The 15,667-nt window shown below is 44.2% G+C and overlaps 1 protein-coding gene across 6 annotated transcripts in view; it reads right to left on the bottom strand.

Moving 5' to 3' along the window:
• Positions 1-835: 835 nt before the first annotated feature.
• The window catches only part of kat6b (K(lysine) acetyltransferase 6B), a 63,631-nt gene continuing 48,799 nt past the window's right edge, over positions 836-15,667 (bottom strand). For 4 of the 6 annotated variants that reach the window (XM_079577060.1, XM_079577064.1, XM_079577063.1 and 1 more), the window contains exons 13-17: positions 14,084-14,315; positions 11,218-11,387; positions 7,686-7,957; positions 5,121-5,412; positions 837-4,413 (exon numbers count right to left, since the gene is read on the bottom strand). In XM_079577060.1, coding sequence (XP_079433186.1) covers positions 1,538-4,413; positions 5,121-5,412; positions 7,686-7,957; positions 11,218-11,387; positions 14,084-14,315 — 3,842 coding nt within the window. In that variant the 3' untranslated portion in view covers positions 837-1,537. Of the gene's footprint in view, positions 4,414-5,120; positions 5,413-7,685; positions 7,958-11,217; positions 11,388-14,083; positions 14,316-15,667 lie in introns of all 6 variants that reach the window. The other 2 variants (XM_079577062.1, XM_079577065.1) reach the window with 1 other exon arrangement.

Below are 15,667 nucleotides of genomic sequence, written 5' to 3'. Positions count from 1 at the left end.
AGTGATTTTGATTCAGATGTAATTGAGTGCATCCCTACAAGCAAAAGTACACTGTAACTACTCCACATGTAAAAACACTATGCAGGTGCAGTGTTTTGTGTGCCAAAGTAGTTGTTCGAAGTAGGGATGCACCGTTCCGATACTGGTATCGGATATAGGAGCCGTTACTGAAAAAATACAACGTGGGGTATTGGCTACAAATGTCCGATACTGAACCGATACCCGTTTTGGCTCTCAACGCCTTAAAAACACAACTTTTACCACCTAAATCTACGTGAATACGGGCATGCTGTATATCATTGGAAAGCCAAGAACCTGGTGCCGTGGTAAGCAGCAGTATGCTAAAGCTAGTGTTAGCAAAACAATGGAAACTACTCAAGGCTGGGTCAGAAACTATGATAGAAATACCTCAAGTAGTCAAATTAAACTAAATTGATTACTGCTGAAGAGGTAACTGATCTAACATATTTGTAAATGATCAGATCACTTTATGTGAGTTGTTTATATTGATGTAGTCTAAAGCCTGTCACATACCCAAGGATATTGATAATTGATCCGTAATAGCATGACAATAAAATATGATTTTATTTATCTTAAAATGGAGGAAAGAGTCAATTAAAAATTTTCACTCAGAGAAAACCACTTTTAAGAAAGTCGTATCGGTAAATATCGGGTATCGGCAGATACTCAAAACCCAGTATCGGTATCGGTAGCAAAAAAGCTGGATCGGTGCATCTTTAGTTAGAAGTACTTTCATTGTCCATACACTCAATGAAGATTTGTAAAACAATTTTGTTTAACGATTTGCTGCAATACGTGTGTCTTAGTTGAAAGTCATAAGCTTGTTTGTAGCTGTATGGCATCTTGAAATAGTTTCTTGGATTTGATTATGACTTCTTGTACTGTTAGGAAAATGTGTGTGATGTAGTTAGCAGTACGCTGACAAGGGTAATGGGCATCTCAATAAACTTTAAACATTAACACGGAGAGAAGGGCATCCAGCATTGAACATACCAGTCCTAAATGTGGATCGAAGGGGGAAACTTCCAAAGTAAACAGGAAGATTTAAAAGACGAGTTGACATTACTGAAAAACCTCAGTAGAAAGATATGTTTTCCTTCATCCTTTGATAAAGAGGCTTTAGCGATGGCTGCCTAACGTGATTAGGCTTTTACAACACTGCACATAAGAGCTAATGTTACAATATAAAGCTATGGTCTAACCTAACACTATCGATTACATTCCTTTAATCTCATCAGAATTGTACATCAGGATTTGACTCGATAATAGACAGCATTAGTGTGGACATACCGGAAACACTAACACTACTTAAATAGATTCTCATCATAATGAAGTAAGGCTTCCCATCTGAGCAACAAAAATACTCTTCAATATTAGCTTCAAAGTTGACTCTGATCAACATTTTTGCATCTTTCCAAGTGCTGCTGGTTTTAAGTAACAAAAAAGACACAGAGAAAGGAACAAGGCCTAATTAGTGCATCATAAAGCCGCCCCTCGTCTCCCAGGGGGCCGTGCGTTACCGCTGGATGAAGCCCGGCCCCTTCAGCGGCGGCTTGGACATCCCCGCGTTGACGTACGTGTGGTGTCCCGCCGGAGAGTACACGATGTTGCCGTGGGGCGGGGCCTGCATGGGCTGCTGGGCGTACGGCTGAGTTCCCATCATGCCCATCTGCATAGAGTACTGGGGCGACTGGTTCATGTATCCGTGGTTGCCGTGGTAGCCGCTGTTCATGGGGGGGTGGCTCATGCCGTAGCCGTTGAGCGAGGGCATGTTCATGGAGTTGTAGGCGGGCGCGGCGGGCATCAGGCTCACCCGCGGCACGGTGCGGGGCGCGTACATCTGCGGCTGGTGCGCGTGCAGGGACGCCTTGGAGCGGGACGCCGCGTGGGTCTTGGAGGCCATTTGCGATTGGACGCGCTGCGACTGGAGCCCCATGTTGCGCTGGAGCATCATGTGGGACGCCGGCGAGCTGAGGCTGGAGGGCGGCGGGGTCATGGCAGTCTGCGGGGCGGGGACTCGGTGGGGCGTCTGGGACAGGTTGGGCGTGTTGGCGTAGGACGTGATGGGGTGCGAGGACGTGTGGCTGAACGGGTGCTCCATGAAGGAGTTGGTGAACTGCTGCAGCTTGGCCAGGCTCAGGCCCGACGGCTGCGTATAGTGCGGCCCGTACTCGCCCTGCGCGTTGAGGCGCTCGTACAGGAAGTTGGGGTTCGTCTCGGCGAGGTCGGGCAGCTGGACGGCCGAGGTGAAGCTGGGGGGCAGGGCACACTGGGGGACTCCGTGCTGCTGCCGGTGGAGGCCGTGCTGGGGCAGCTGATTGTGGTGCAGGCTGTGAGTGTGGGAGGAGTTATGGGGGTGGGAGGAGCTGTGCACATGGGGCTGGCTGTGGGCGGAGTTATGGGTGCGGCTGTGCTGGTTATGGGCGGGGTTATGCTGAGGGTGGGAGGGGTTGTGTTGCGTGAGGGCGGAGCTATGCTGATTGTGGGTGGCGGTTTGATTGTGGTGGGCGGGGTTATGTGGGTGGGTGGGGTTGTGCCGCCCGTGTGACACGTGGTGCGGCGTGTGGCTGTGGGAAAGGGGCTGATTGTGCGCTGCGAGCTGACTGTGAGGGTGTGGCGGGTGAGGCACGTTGTGGGAGTGCGGCGGGTGAGGTGCATTGTGGGAGTGCGCCGGGTGAGGTGCATTATGGGAGTGCGGAGGGTGAGGCGCGTTATGGGAGTGCTGAGGGTGATTTGCATTATGGGAGTGCGGCGGATGAGGCACGTTGTGGGAGTGTGGCAGGTGAGGTGCATTGTGGGGGTGCGGCTGATTGTGCGGCTGAGTCATCTGATTGTGCGGCCCGTGTTGGTGCTGATTGTGGTTGATCTGATTGTGCTGGGGGTGTTGTCCATGGCGCCCATTGCTCGGAGACCGCTCGACCACACAGCCCTGCGGGGATTTGACGTTGCAGTGCGGGGGCGAGCTCAGGTTTTGGGCCATCAGAGTGCAGCCAGGGCCCACTATGGGCTGGCCCACTGCACAGCTGCCCTGGGACATGGCACTGCCGTAGCCCGCGGCGCACACGCTGCCCCCGAGGGTGGAGTCATAGCTGCTGGGGTTCTCGTAGGGCTCTGTGGTGCTCTCGATGCTGCCCAGGTCACTAAAGCCACTGTCCACCACCTGCTGCCCATGGTCCGACACCGATGGGACGTCCATCACAGGACTGGTCTCTAAATTGTTATGCAGCACCATGGCCCCATGCTCTGGGCTGATCTGAGTGTAGCCGCTCTCCATCAGGGACACTGCAGGGCTGTTCACTGAGCGCACCGACTGGCTTGGATGGGATGGGGCCGAGGACAGGGGGCTGCTGTGGTCGGACTGGGGCATCTGAGGGCTGGGAGGGGCAGGGGGATAGGGCTGCAGAGGGGCGCAAGGCTCCTGAGGCTCCACACAGTCCTGGAACACAGCGTCCTGCGTCAGGGACTGCACCGCCTGCACCGTTTCAGAGTCGATCTCCGGACACAGAGGCTCCTCCCTGGGCGCGGGGCTTGGGGCGGGGCTTGGAGCCGGGCTCACAGGTTTCTCTGGAGGTACAGAGGCAGGACGTTCCTGACAGGGACTGGGAGCGGGCTCCTCCTCTGAGTCCACCACAGCCTCTTCTGGGACAGGGCACACTTCTGCTTCTGTTGGAGCCTCCACAGCAGCGTCTGCCTCAGGTCTGTCCTCGCTTTCCTCTGTCGCCGTGGAAACCTGCTGTCCCGCCTCACACTCGTTGGGATCTAAAAAACCTGTTGTGCGCACAGGAGTGTCGGTTACTTCCTGCTCCGGCTCCTCTTTGGTCACCCCGGGCTCTGCTGACGTCTGCTCTTCCTCCTGGACCTCTGTTGGACTGGGCTCCTCTTCCTCTTCCTCTTCCTCCCTGTCCCGTGAAATCTCAGTTCTCTGCTCCTCCTCCCCTATTTCTTTCGGTGATTCGGGCTCACTGTCCCGCTGTTCCAGTGGCGGTTCGGGGGACTCGTCCTGCTCCTCTGGGCAGTACGGGGCGGGGGAGCAGATCGGGGAGCACACCGGCGAGTCCTCTGCTGAGCTGGATTTGTGAGAGTCTTGGTCGTTGGGGCTGTGAGGCTGGGACCGAAGCTCTTCCAGCGGCACATCAGGACTGTCGGCGCCCTGTCCCGCTTGGCTGCCCTCGTCTGCGCTGCTGACGCCCCCCTCCGCCTCCTCTTTGGCCTCTGCCGTGTGCATGTGGTGCTCCAGGGGCGTCTCCGGGGGCGTGTACAGGTTCAGCTTGAAGCCCATCTTTCGCTCGTTCTTCATTCTCCATTTGGGCGGGCCGCGCTTCACGCCTTTGGGCCAGCCCTTCTTCCGTTTCAGCGGACGAGGAATGGGCCTTTTACTGAGCATATCAGACCCTGCAAAGAGAGGAGAGGAGCGTTACATGATCTACTGTGCGAGCATGAAACATTTTGCTATATAAACATCACTGAGTGGTAGGGTATGCAAGATATTTTGTAAATATTTCATTAACATGGCTCAAACATGTCAAACGAAAGTCTGCTTTTACACAAACAAAAACGTTTTACACATGATTGCTGTGTTTTTTAAAGGCCCGATACCTGATTTTATTTTATATTTTCACTTGAAATTAAATCAAGTTTGTTTTGGTTAACAGTATATTGTAAAAGCATACATTTGTGGGATAAAAGTGCTGCGCATGTACAGTTATAATTATATCAGTGTGATCGCATTTCTCCCTTAAACTTGTACATTGGGATAGGGAAATTAGGAATGAGTGCGGACCACAACAAATAAAAATGTACACACTCTCTCTTTCATTTTTTCAACAGAAAAATCAGACATAGGACCTTTAAGTCAGAGTGCCAGATATGTATAGGATTAGATTGGCCTACACAGAGTCATAATCTTTTGGATGTGCTGGAAAAGACTTTGCAGAGTGGTCTGACTCTCCCAAAAATGTATTCACCTCTGGATGGAAATAAATCTTGTGGCATTACAGAAGTTTATTTAAACAATGCCACAGCAAATGTGTGCTTTAATCAAAGCTTAAGCTGGGCCAGGCCATCTACCTATTATTGTTTTCAATAGTCATACGACTTACCATCTCTCCAGAAATCGCGATTGTCTTTATGAATGTTTTTCTCCAGTCGTGGTCTCCCTCTCCGCCTCTTCACAGGTGCGACACGCTGCTCTTCCTCTTCGTCATCATCTTCTTCATCCTCATCCTCACCAACCCGGGACGTCCGCTCTAGGAGGGGCATGGGCCGCTCATCCTCGGACTGATCGAACGGCTCATTCAGCACCTCCGTCGTCTCGGAGATGGTCTCCGTGGTGACGCTGCTGTTGACTCTCTTCCTCTTTCGACCGCGCTTCTTCAGCACCATGGACCTCTGCTAAAAGGGGACAGGAAAACAAAACAAGGTCAACACTACGCAGCAATTACCAATGGAGCCTTCTGAACGCACACCTCCAGCCTGTTGTCAAGTCAAACCACACAGCGGGACGTGCCAGGTTATATTTTGCAGTACATCACAAGAGCAACCACATCTAGTAAAAAAGTCAGGTTATTTCACTTGTCCTAGGACTCTCATTTGAGTGAAAGATTTGGTTGCTCTTTCCACTGAGGGTAAATCTGACAAATGTTGAGAAATTATTTGGGTAACCACTTTTTACTTGTACTTCAGTAAACGTATGTAGAATAAATGCAACTCTAACTTTGAGTAAATATTTTGGCTACTCTACCCACCTCTGTAAAACAGTGACGTAAGCCACAGTGTAAGGAAGAAGTCAGTGGTAGTATCTTTCTGTCCACAAGGGGGCAGTCTCATATAATAAAAAGCAGAAGTGAGCTGTGCATGAGAGTCCAGTAGATTAACCATGACCGCTGACAATGGCACAAGCTTTAGACACAAGCCCAAAGAAAACATCTTATTATCCGCAGCTGTGGGCGCTACCCTGCTTCCAACCGATCTGTGAATATCTATCAAAGTTCCCACCGCGCGTGAACACAACACCAGCCACTAACGAAGGGAAAAAGGCTAATGATGAGCACTCAGCTGTGCTTTGTGCCACCAAAAACAACTGCTCTGCTATGCCACAGTCTATTTAAGCAAGTAACCGGTGTGGGGTTGCACATTTTTGTAAAATATTGTTTTGTTTTTCTGGAAACTTTCACATGTGATTGGATTTGCAATTTGTTGAAGTCAAGCTTCATGGAGGTAATAGACTTAGATGCCGACATTTCCCATTGTGTTTTGGACAATGTTATAATATGGAAAAGATGGCTAAGCTGCAATTCAAACCAGAGATGAAGGGAAAGTGAGAAGAAATATTGTCAACATTTTATGGGGGCTGAGAAACAATATGGGGCTGACATGCCTGAAGAGGACGTGATAAATGCACAATAACCAGTTCTCTCTTCTGCCCCTAGTATGTTCCATCATTGTTACTTGTGGACATATCATGCAGAATTGAGGCTTTAAAACATTATTTCAGGTACCTAAACACTGCCATTTTACCTTCTAAAAATGTAAATAATGTATCTGTAAAGAAAAGACATGATAAAAATGTGAAAGACTGTCTGTCACGCAAAAAAAAAAATCCATGAAATAATCAGAGTGCGTCAGCAGTAGCAGAATAAAACTACCAAAGTGATTACTCAAATCTCACTGCATTATGTCTCCTTTACTCAGCCATAAATAACCTTGAAAAGTTCTTCTACAATAAAATCCTGATGGTAGAAATATGCATTACTGTGGCTGCGGTATATTCTTCCCTGTATATAATTCCTATAAACAACAATGAAACATGCAAACCTTATGTTCAAGGACAGCGGCCGCCTCGTCTCTGTATGGACAGGGCAAAATGCTATTGTACAGACGGTATTGACGTACGGAGAGAGTCCCTATTGAAAAACTGCCTCCAGGAGAAGATGCATTATTCTCCTTCCCAGAACTGAACTATAACAGGATGCAGCTGAGAGGTCTATGACTCACACTACACACTGAAGTCACCCTTGTCCCTGGCATGAGCGAAGATGTAGTGGTAATAGCAGTAATAGTAGTCACATTGTACTTCCAGTTTACAATTTTACTCATAAATTGTAGATGAATGTGTTCTAGACCATCGTTTTGGTAGTTCTGACATATCAATAGACGAGCAATGTCATCATTATGCAAGAATTATAGATTTCATGCTAGTTTGAATCCAATGTGATGCTTTTTAAAGCCCTGCAGACACCCTGACAGTGCATTTACCACTAACTACTTCAAATATGTCTTTATTTTACATTGAAAACTTGGTATAAAGCAGGTTAACCACGACCAAAGCACTTCTAAAATAGGCCTGACGGGACAAGAGAGAGCACAGTTAGCAAAATACAAGGACATTTTCCAATACTTATCACTTAAGCAAGACATGATATTGCAAAACAATATCTTGATCAATCAAAATGACTCGAATTGAGAATGTTTGACCTTAATGTAAGTAATTTAGACTTTCCAAGTAAATAAATCTTCCTGAGTATGTTGGATTTTTGCACTTAAGTTAAGAAAAATCATCTTATTTCAAGTAATTTAAAATACAGACAGATTTCAATTCTTTGCTACTTAATTCAAGGGCAAATATCCTTATTCCAGGAAAATAAAGGACAACACACTGAAATCACCTTTCTTTTGGCTGTGAGCATGACGTGGGCTTTGGTGAGGACTGGAGGAGAGCCGTCTGAATCATCGTCGTCGTCGTCAGCCTCCTCGTCGTCATGGCTACGCTCCTCCACTTCCTGGATGCGGCGGCTCCATGACGACATGGCGCGGCGCTCGTAGGTCCGGTACGGGACCTTGCAGTGGACTTTGGTGAGGGTGGGGCGGCCGCTGTGGGACGGGGAGAACAGGTCCTCCTTGTCCCAGCTGCCGGACTGCTCCTTCAGCCTTCCAAGCTGAAATCGAATCAGGAAACGGTTATTAAATCAGGACTGAAAGATGATTCACAGCAGACATTGTAATAAAAACAACTGTTTGAGTGACACAATGTTCTCAACAACATTTGTAAGTGTCATCCGGAGAAAAAGAAACAATCTAATCCTGCGTTTCTCAACTGGTGGGACGCGAACCATTCCCAAAGAAATGTTTCTTTCAAAAACATCTACTTAAAGCTGTTGTACTTGATTTTTCCTTTAGTTTCTAGCTCTCACAATCTTGCATCTGCACATCTAAATTGTTCAAGCAAATTAATTAGATGCACGTTTCACACCCACGCACAGCTTTGAGCGGTGGCAAAGTGAAGCAAGAGGGACGACCCCAAAATGCACTGATTTTCATCGCTCATTAAAATGTGGGGGAAGACAATGCAACAAGGGCAAAAATAAATGTACACGACAACAACAAGAAGTTAAAATGACTGTTATTTCATTATTTGTATCATGGTTTCAGATTCCTCAACTTCTTCACCCCTGCCTGAACCGAGCACAGTTTCTACAGTTTCTACTTTAACCAAATCTAAAAGCTTCTGGGCTGGAGAACAACAGGTTTTCATCTTGCTTTTTAGTCACTCTTTTGTTGCTTTTTGTCACTTTTTTGTTGCTCTTTAGTTGTTTTTTAGTCACTTTTTTGTGGCTTTTTTCATTGCTTTATTGTCACTTTTTTGTCGCTCTTTAGTTGTTTTTTTTGTCACTCTTTTGTTGTTTTTTCATTGCTTTTTTGTCACTTTTTTGTCTGTCTTTAGTTGTTTTTGTCACTTTTTTGTTGTTTTTTGTCACTTTTTTGTCACTCTTTATTTGTTTTTTGTCACTTTTTTTGTCACTCTTTAGTTGATTTTGTCACTTTTTAGTTGTTTTTTGTCACTTTTTTGTCTGTCTTTAGTTGTTTTTTTCCCCCCTTTTTTGTGACTTTTGTTTTTAGTCACTTTTTGTCACTCTTTAGTTGTTTTTTCTGCCACTTTTTTGTTGCTCTTATGTTGTTGTTTTTTGCCACTTTTTGGTTGCTTTTTTGTCACATTTTTGTTACCTTTTCTTCTTGCTTTCGTCGCTATTTTTTTCTAATTAACATTACATTGAAGATTTTTACTGAGGAACTTATTGTCTATTTCCTTTCCTCAAAGAAACATGCGATGTTGGGTCATTTTCACACATAAGACGCCATAGTTCCCATGATAAAACATCACTTGTTTTTATGCCAGTAATTCACAGCAAAAGCTTTGAAAGAACATCTCTCTTCATATAATTGTCCCTAATTAACCTGCAGTGAATAGACCCGCCACAAATCAGAAACTTCCTCCGAATTACAACAATAGAAGTAACGCCTATTCAAAAATCTATTGAGTCTGATTTTATGTCTTCTGAAAAACTATAACTTCTCTTTTATCACATTTGTAGACATTTACGCAGCGCTTTTATGTGAACAGAGATCCCTCCCTCGGTATTAAAACTGCCAGTAAAATTTTCACTGCTAATTTGCCATGAGTCAGGCCTTTCCAAAGGACAACTGAAGGCACCAAATCCCATTGAGAAATACGGCCAATTTTAGCTCTGAGGACGCCGTGTACTAGTTCTATTACTGTTTATACATGCACTTGTGTCACTTTGAGGTTTGAGGATGGTAGTTACAAAGTCGTGTTAGGACAACTGTCGGCAAGAAACTAGAGCCGGGTGTCATTGGAGGAATAAAGCATGAGGGATTGCAGTGATAAATGCCAAATACTTGTGAAATAGTTACAGTTTTAAAGCAAATTCAATGCTTTGTGTGTTTAAACTAACTCCATCCCTGCCAGGAATAAGTCCAAACCAAGTGAAGGGTGAAAGAGGACAGCTTCTTTAAAATCAATAAATAGAGATATAGCAAAAGTGCTTAAGAGTATCAGCAGCGAAAAGAAGCAGAAAAGCTGCAATAGACTGTGCTCATGTCGTTGGATTTAATGATGAAGGTCAGAGGGTCTAATAACTCAACGAGAGTCGCATGGTTTTGAAACAAAATTATTTTCAGTGTGTTTACATGCACTCGAGTAACCTGGTTATTAGGCATATCCTGGTTATGACAATATTCTGGTTATGATGTTTACATAGAAACTAGGACACTCATATCCCTGTTTACATAAGCAACTACAGTATCCTGGATATTTAGGCTCCAGAGAGGGGCGGAGCTAATGACCTTCTAGCTGCTTCACAGCTAGAAGGTCCTGGGTTCAATTCCCACCAGGACGGGGCCTTTCTGTGTGGAGTTTGCATGTTCTCCCCGTGTCTGCGTAGGTTTCCTCCGGGTGCTCCGGTTTCCCCTACAACTAAAAACATGTGCAATAGGTGAATCCTCCAGCCAGGTGATTCTGACCATCAGCCTGGCTCCACATCATGGAGATGGGTTCCCGGGTCCGGCACTGCCGTCGACCACTGCTCCTTACGAGTTACCCCAGCGGCATCGAAGGATGGGTTAAATGCAGAGGACAAATTTCCCTACGAGGACAATAAAGTATACAAACAAACAAACAAACAACAAAAAGGATCTAAATACTTTAGCAATGTTAATACTACATGGCTTTTTCGGACATTTCTCAAGCACAGGGACAAGAACTATCCAAGGAAATACTTAGAACAGTAGAGCTCTTTCTCAGTTTCAGAGACAGACGTGAGAATTAAAAAAATTTAAAATTGGTTTGATCCGAGAGCAGTGCTGTCCTCCACTGGAGATACCATTTTTTAAGCTTACTTCAATGTTTTGTTGCTGATACAAAGTTTTGAAAGCTCAGGTACCAGATAAAATGGCTGTAGTAAAGTTTTTGCTCCTACCATATCTGTTTGAAAAGTTTGCACAAGAAAAAACAGGATACTGTGTTTACATGGTGCAGAATCCAGGAAACTGTGGGAAGATTCCAGTGAGAATATCCTAGTTTCTAATAATCTGGATATTGGCTTATCCAGCAAACTGAAACCAGGATTCTGTGTTTACATGAACCAGACAAAACCAGGAAACTTATAATCCCAATTAATAACCTGGATACTCGAGTGCATGTAAACCATAATTTGTTGGCTCCATAAACCCGAGTCATTCACATCATAACAAAAGGCACTTGAATAATTGAAACAAAATCCAGGAAATCGCTATACATTATAATAAGGTTAAAAGCTCAAACAAGTAGATTTTGCAGGTAATGTGGACTTCCTATGATGCTATAGATTTGAGATACAGCTAAAGGAAGACCCACCTCCTCCTCCTCCTCCTCCTGCTCCTCCTCCTCCTCCTCGTCGGACGTCGAGGGCGCGTTGTGGTTTTTCGGAGGCGTCCAACGCAAGGCGCCGGAGTCCACTCCGTACGGCCTGTGGTTCTCTCGGAGGCGCTCCATGTGTCTCTGGATCACCCGCTCCCTCCGGACCAGCACGACCCTGCAGGAGCGAAATACAGTGGTTTGAATAAACGCAGGTAGATCAGTGTAGTGGCTTCAATGGACTTTAATTGACATTTTTGGCGAAATTTAGTTATTCACATATTCACGTATTCCTGGATTCACTCTGTTCTGTATACTTTATTAGAGTTTTGTAGATTTTGGTCCATTTTTTAGGGCTTTCTGAACAAAAGCCTATAAGCCATTTCCATTTCAATGTAAACATGAGTGTTCAAAAACCTAAATATCTCAGAACACAGATAGAACATTACAATTCTAAGGGGACAATATACAGGTGGCAGCAAGACAATTAGTTATTAGTAACAAGTTAAAGCTACCATTTTAATGATGTAAAAAACCTTGTTTAAAGGGCTAGATGCAAGTTGGCCATTTTATACTCACTACTGCCACCTCAGGTCTTACGTGTAACTGCAGCTTCTATATCAAGCTTGTGCATGACGGCACTTTGGACCCAAAGTAACAACTTTTTGAGTGACAGTGCAGGATTTTAGAGGCAGTTGTGGTGAACAGGTCTGGGCTCTATCATTTGTATCGATACTAGTAATAAACCTCTTACCCTCTGCCTTAACCGAGCACATTTTCTCTAGTTTGGCTTTACCCAAATCTATAAGCTAAGGCCTGCAAAACTGATCGTAACTTTTCCTGCTTTTTTCCACGTTTTCGTAGGTGTTTTTGCCGTGTTTTGTCATAGTTTTTTTGTTGCTTTTCTGTCTGGGTTTCGCCACATTTTTGTTGTATTATTGTTGCTTTTCTGGCACGTTTTTGTTGCTCTTTCGTTGCCTTTTTGTCATGTTTTCGTCACATTTTTGCCACATTTTTGTCACATTTTTCGTTGCTATTTCCCCATTTTTTAAACAAACCTTTTGGGTAAAGCCAAACTGGAGAAAATGTGCTCGGACCAGTTGGGGGTTAAGAGGTGAAACAGAGGAAGGATGGCAAAATCTACCCAGATGAGGTTTGAATTCAGCACAATGAATTCAATCCTCATCTGCAGTAATGGTAGTATTAAATTAGGTCTTCTATTAGTACCAGAGGCAGCAGTCGTGGCAGTAACACTACTACCCTCATACTTGTAATGACAGCAGGTGGGACGGCAGGTGTATCACACTCACATTGTGTCCTTGGGGGTGTTTAACCTGACTTACTTCTGTCAATATCGCGCCACATTAATGGATACGCAGTTAAAAATACTCTCTGTCCTGGATAAGTCACACACACAGGCGCTCTGAAGGAGAGGCGCGCTGACCTGCCGTCCCACGTGTCAATCATTATGAGCTCCGGCAGGAACGTGGACGAAACCGAGGACCAAACTAACCTGGGATAATACTGTTAGCTCCTGAAGCAGCTGAGGATGAAGCTATAGCCTTTGTAAATAAAAGAAGAAGCCGTCCAGACTCATCTTTAGATGCCTTAAAGGGATATTTCAGGGTTTTTGACATCGGGCATAATTTCCTAGTTATCCAGAGAGATTTTTTATTTTATTTTTTATTCATGCAGTCCTTATATTTGAAGAGTTTAGTGGTGCTAGACTAGTGCTAGGCTAGTGCATGTCTATGGTAACTAGTAGCCTGCATTAAAAACCTCTTCAAAATCATTGCGTCGTCCTCCAAACGCTGCCATATCTGATTTGTAAAAAGCTCCGTTGTGAATTCCACATGTAGTAATAGGTAGGTAAACAAACTACTGTAGATCCGGTAACCTAGTAGATCACTCCACCGCTGTGTAGCTTACAACCAGAAAGCTGATCAACTATAAGTTCTTTTAAATGCAAAATGGTTATATTTTAAAAAGTATTCAGTCAACACAGACATTTATATGGGTAGTCTGGTGTTATAAGTGATTTGCCTCAGGTGGACTGTGCTTGGGTCAGACCGTTTTAGTGCAGGCTACTAGTTACCATAGACATGCGCTAGCCTAGCACTAGCCTAGCACCACTAAATCAATAACACTCTGGATAACTAGGAAATGACGCCCTATGTCAAAAATCCTGAAATATCCCTTTAAGGTGCATGAACACACGTACAAGTTTATGGACATACGCTAATCTCAGAACCACCAGAAATCAACCTCTAAGCTTTAACAACTGACAACAAAAAATAATTTAAAAGGGTTCAGATTTTGGTAAAAAGAGTAAAGACTTATTGTATATGTTGTTTTTAGTCTTAGGTTCAGGCAACCCAAGCCATCTGCTGAATTGAATAATCGACCAAGAACAAATTGTGAAAAAGTCAACAAAATCAATATTTCATTTAACCGGCGTAGTTTTCCTCCGGATACTCCAAGTACCCCAAAAAGTTCAAAATGAAACAAAATAAGCAGTATATGAAAGATTTATACAGATTTACATGAGGAAAACAAAGGCATACACACTCTGCTTCACCTTTCCTCCTTAACCTACTATCACCTGCTGCCACCCTCCTTTTAAGTATTGTTTCAACTTTATTAGCAGTACAAGCATAACATTCTAATATCATTTATCTTTTTGTATCTGTCTATGCAACTCTTAAAAGGATGTGTGTATGTTTTTATTCTCCAGTGTCATTTTCAGAGACTGCTTTATGTCCCAGGTGTGAAGCTCATGTGCTTTTCAACCTCTCCAGACTTCCACGGGAAACACCGTCAAGCATGAACCCGCCCCTAAACCAGGCCAAACCCCGGGTCCAGCCGAGTACTGACCTGCCGTCCCGCCGGTCGATCATGCCCAGCTGGAGCAGAGTGGAGGCGACGTCGTGCGGACACATCCCGGTGGCGCGGCTGATGCCTCTGACGCTGATGTGCCTCTCCCGGTGTTTATAGAGAAACTCCAGCACCACGCTTTTCCAATACGACAGGTAGGACAGGCGGCCCAGGTCTGACAGCGGCTTCTCGGGGGAACCGGCTTGCCCTTCCCGCCGGGTGAGCAGGTAGCCTAGACAAAAGGCAAGACATGTTCAGTTAAAACATAATTACGGCTTTATCTAACATGTGCTTACTGCAGACACACAACACAGAAGGGTAAATGAAGTCGGCCCTAATTTCTCAGCAGTTGCCAAGAAAGGACACAAGGACTGCAGTAGTGTAGACTAAAACCAATTGCTTTGCAGAGAAGGCAATCTGAAAACTGAAAGGGAAACAGTCTATAAGGAAGAAGGGAACCACCTCATGACATCGAGTGGTGGGAGCTTTGAGCTGTTGAGAGGGCGACTGGTATGTTTATACTTTCTGAATGTTGCCATTTGATACCCTTAATTTGACATTTATTCTTTATGTAACTAAATCTACAATCAGGCTTATGTAGAGCAGTTCCAAAACGTTTCTAGCCCCAAAATTACCAGACCAACAACTCAGAACCCCCCACTGTAAAATGCAATAAAAATTTCTAGTGATATATTGTGCAAAAGAATCCAAAACTAGCATTTTAAAAGGTCCTATTCCAGTTTTTGTTTGTTTTTATTACAAACAATGAAAGAGGAAGCCACTAAATTAAAATGTCATGGTCCAAACTCTTCCCTAGCTTTCATAATATATTTGTGGCATCTCATTACTTCACAGGGATGAGTTTATAGGCATGTTTCACAAGTTGAAAGGTCACTTTTCAGGGCACATAAATATTATTATTAACAAGTTATTCTAGAAACCCCAGGCTAATGTTTCAGAGAATTAATTTCCCTATGGCTTTCAATAACTTAACCTTAACTAATGCCTCATTTGAAAGCTAAGACCAAATAAAAGTGATCCGAACTTTTTTTTGTCACGTTGTCGCTGGGTTGTCGTCACATTTTTGAAGAGTTTGTCAACGTCTCTTTTGTTGCGTCTTATCATGTTTACTGTATATATTGCTTTTTCCCATCACTTTTTATTGTGTTTTCACCACGTTTTTGTCACGTTTTTGTCATTTTCTGTTGCTTTTCATGGCTTTTTTTTTTTCATTGCTTTTTTGTTGTGTTTTCATCCTCGTTTTCATCTTCATTTTGACACTGTTTTTCCAGAAGTTTTTAGATTTGGGCAAAGCCAAACAGAAGAAAATGTGCTTGGTTTAGGTGGGGGTTAAGAGGTTAATGTGTCTTCAGATATATATAGATATATATATATTTTGGTAAAACATCACACAAAAAATACATCAAATTCAGTGCCCTATACATTATTTTTCACAAACCTCTGCTTATACAATGAACTAACAGAACAAAACATATTTTATTTCAATGCAAGTACTAAAATAAATCGTTTTTTCAGCTACTGTGGGAAATTTTTCCAAACCTTTTAAATTTCTATTTCTGATGC

This window comes from Gobius niger, assembly GCF_951799975.1.
Source record: "Gobius niger genome assembly, chromosome: 19".
NCBI classification, from domain to species: domain Eukaryota; kingdom Metazoa; phylum Chordata; class Actinopteri; order Gobiiformes; family Gobiidae; genus Gobius; species Gobius niger.
Note: the sequence above shows the minus strand (reverse complement) of the source record. Positions and strands in the feature narration are given on the sequence as shown.